The 3,364-nt window shown below is 43.7% G+C and overlaps 1 protein-coding gene across 2 annotated transcripts in view; it reads left to right on the forward strand.

Annotated features, from left to right (window-relative positions):
- LOC105500546 (protein canopy homolog 2) overlaps positions 1-3,364 on the forward strand; it is a 61,369-nt gene that overhangs the window by 38,463 nt on the left and 19,542 nt on the right. Inside the window, exon 2 of one of the 2 annotated variants that reach the window (XM_011926110.1) lies at positions 905-991. The exons of the other annotated variant lie outside the window; for it this stretch is intronic. Within the exon in view, the coding sequence (XP_011781500.1) occupies positions 989-991 (3 nt within the window). The 5' untranslated portion in view covers positions 905-988. The remainder of the gene's footprint in view (positions 1-904; positions 992-3,364) is intronic. 2 annotated transcript variants of the gene reach the window in all.

Here is a 3,364-nt window from a genome sequence, read left to right on the forward strand (position 1 = left end):
ACCGTGTTAGCCAGGGTGGTCTTGATCTCCTGACCTCGTGATCTGCCCGCCTCAGCCTCCCAAAGTGCTGGGATTACAGGCATGAGCCACGGCACCCGGCTGCAGCAGAACTTTTGAAAGGAGGCAAAGGCAGAGGAGAACAAAGGAAGGTGTGAGTCACCACACCTGGCCTCTTTTAATTTTTATGTTTTTTCATCTTACCACATTTGAGGGCTACAGCCCACCTCTATCAATAATAGCAGACTCACTAGAGGAGTTCTTGTAAGGGTTGGCAACAAATGAGCTCTTAGTGATTGTGGGGGAAAAACCTCTTAGTGATTGTGATAACGCCACCTCCACACTAGAGAGAATACTGGCTGTCAGACATTGTGAGCCAGGCCCTTGTCTTTGGAAGTAACCCTCTCCAACTCTCCCCATGAAGGAGTTGACCTATTGAGTGAGATGACTGCCTGATTCACCTGAGAGCTGCTGTTCCAGTAAGGTGACCCTACAGGTGGCGTGCATCCAGAAACCAAAAGCCCAACTGTCACACCTCCAGGGTTGGGGAGAAGCTGGGAGGTAGATGTTTAGGGATGATTCAGAGGTTTGTAATCTACCTGTCTCATCAGTGAATATAACCTGAATGTACTGTTCAGAGCCATTCAGCAGCTTTCTTTGGCAGCCACAGGGTAGAGGAAATGATATGTAGCCTTTGGTGTGACAGTCCTCAAGCACCTCCTGTCTAGAGTCATTTGCTCTGCTGGTCGGTTAGTTAAATTTATTTCCTCTCCCTGAGACTCCTCCCTTTTTGGTCAAGAAGCCCTTAAAAAGAAAACTGGTATCTTTTCCTTGATGGCTGTTTAAAAAAAAAGAAAAGAAAAGAAAAGAAAGAAAGAAAATTGGGACTTTATTTTGTATTTCACAGCTGGAAGGAATTATCCATTCACCTCTGCCTCAGGCTTGACTGCCTCTTTCCTGGGATCCCACTCCCAGGAAGTTCTGACACTTGATGGTAGGTAATAGGCCAACGCATTTCTAAGAAACAAATATTTACTGAATTCAGCTATGCACAAGGCACTGTTCTAGATGCTTTTATGAATATTATTTTATTTAGTTAACTACTCTGAAATTGGCTTTTATTGTTACCATTTTAGAAATGTAACAACTAAGACTTAAAAATTAGGTTACATAGCCAAGATAACACAGTGGGAAAGTGGCAGAAAGTTAATTTAGGACTTGGTCCTTGGTAACTCCATATCTAAACTGTTTGGATTCAGTAGGTCTGAGGCCCAAGAAATGTTAATACTTCTGGCGAGGAGGTCACATTTTAAGTAACAAGACTTGACTACTTTTGCATATATGTCCTTATTGGAGCCTGAGAATCAGACTCTAAGTAGTTTAAGTGTTGTCTTAATTATGGAAATGGAAAGATAAATAGTAGTTAATTGTTTTGCTTTGGTTGTCTTAGTTAATTAGTAATGGAGCTAGAACTTAGAACTCAGATTTCCTTTCCTAACTCCAAATCAAGTGCTCTGTACTCCACATCATTAGATAAAGCTGTCCTAAGTTGAATTTTTTTTACTCTACCCTTTTGAGCAATCTTACCAATGAATTGCTGCCTTTAAAATTCCTCTGATATCTTTGTTTTTTTTAAGCTTCAGGTTTAGCAAAAAACATGACTGAACCTGACACCGAAGGGTGCTAGAAAGTGGCTATCATAGGCCGGTTGCAGTGACTCACATTTGTAATCCCAGCACTTTGGGAGGCCAAGGCGGGTGGATCATGAGGTCAGGAGATCGAGACCATCCTGGCTAACACAGTGAAACCCCTGTCTCTACTAAAAATACAAAAAAAATTAGCTGGGCGTGGTGACAGGCACCTGTAGTCCCAGCTGCTTGGGAGGCTGAGGCAGGAGAACGGCGTGAACCTGGAAAGCCGAGCTTGCTGTAAGTGGAGATTGCACTACTGCACTCCAGCCTGGGCGACAGAGCGAGATTCCATCTCAAAAAAATTAAAAAAAGAAAGTGGCTATCATATTTATTATGTAACAAACACATAGCACTTGGGCTGTGCCAGACACAGTTTTAAATGCTTTGTAAATATTGACACACTTAATCTTCATAACAATCCTTTGAAGCAGGCATTATTATTGTTTCCCCTTATACAGATGCGGAAACTGAGGCACAGAAAGGTTAAATGATTTGGCTAGAGTTAGCCAGCAAGTCGTAGAGAAGTGTAGTAGAAATGATTTTTAGTAGATTTGGGGGTTTTACCATGTTGACCAGGCTGGTCTCAAACTGACCTCAAGTGATCCGCCCACCCTCCAATTACAACATAAACCACTGCACCTGGCCAACCATTATAGAAACTTCAAGATGGTTTAGAAATGGAAAAATTATGGAGAGACTTCAACTTCTTTCATATGATGTTCCCTGTAGACACTTTAAAAACAGAAAGTCTGAGCTGGGCGTGGTGGCTTACGCCGGTAATCCCAGCACTTTGAGAGGACGAGGTGGGTGGATCACGAGGTCAGAAGTTCAAGACCAGTCTGGCCAACATAGTGAAACTCTATCTCTACTAAAAATACAAAAAATTAGCCGGGTGTGTTGGTGTGCACCTGTAATCTTAGCTACTCGGGGGCTGAGGCAGGAGAATCGCATGAACCCAGGAGACGGAGGTTGCAGTGAGCCAAGATCGTGCCATTGCACTCCAGCCTGGGTTGCAGTGTGACACTCCTTCTCAAAAACAAACAAACAAAAAACAGAAAATCTGCCGGGCACTGTGGCTCATTCCTGTATTCCCAGCACTTTAGGAGGCTAAGGCAAGTAGATCATTTGAGGTCAGGAGTTTGAGACAAGTCTGGCCAACGTGGTGAAACCCTGTCTCTACTAAAAAACTACAAAAATTAGCTGGGCATGGTGGCGGGTGCCTGTAGTCCTGGCTATTCGAGAGGCTGAGGCAGGAGAACCGCTTGAACCTGGGAGGCGGAGGTTGCAGGGAGCCGAGATCAAGCCACTGCACTCAGCCTGGGCAATAGAGCAAGACGCTGTCTCAAAACAAAACAGAAAGTCAGCTGGTTGCAGTGGCTCATGCCTGTAATCTCAGCACTAAGGGAGACTGAGGTAGGAGGATTGCTTGAGCCCAGGAGTTCGAAACCAGCCGGGACAATATAGCAAGACCCCCGTCTCTATAAAGAAAGTTTAAAATATATAATTTTTAAAAAAACCACCACAGCAAACAACCACCCACAATTAAAAGGTCTCCTGCTGGACTGATGTAGTCTCTGGGACAAGGGGCCTCTATAATAGAGAATCTGTAGGACTTTAAACCATGGAATAGCTTAAACAAGGTTAACTCTGTAGAACAATAGTTTGAAGTTATTAGC

This window comes from Colobus angolensis, unplaced genomic scaffold, assembly GCF_000951035.1.
Source record: "Colobus angolensis palliatus isolate OR3802 unplaced genomic scaffold, Cang.pa_1.0 Scaffold67, whole genome shotgun sequence".
Classification (NCBI taxonomy): domain Eukaryota; kingdom Metazoa; phylum Chordata; class Mammalia; order Primates; family Cercopithecidae; genus Colobus; species Colobus angolensis.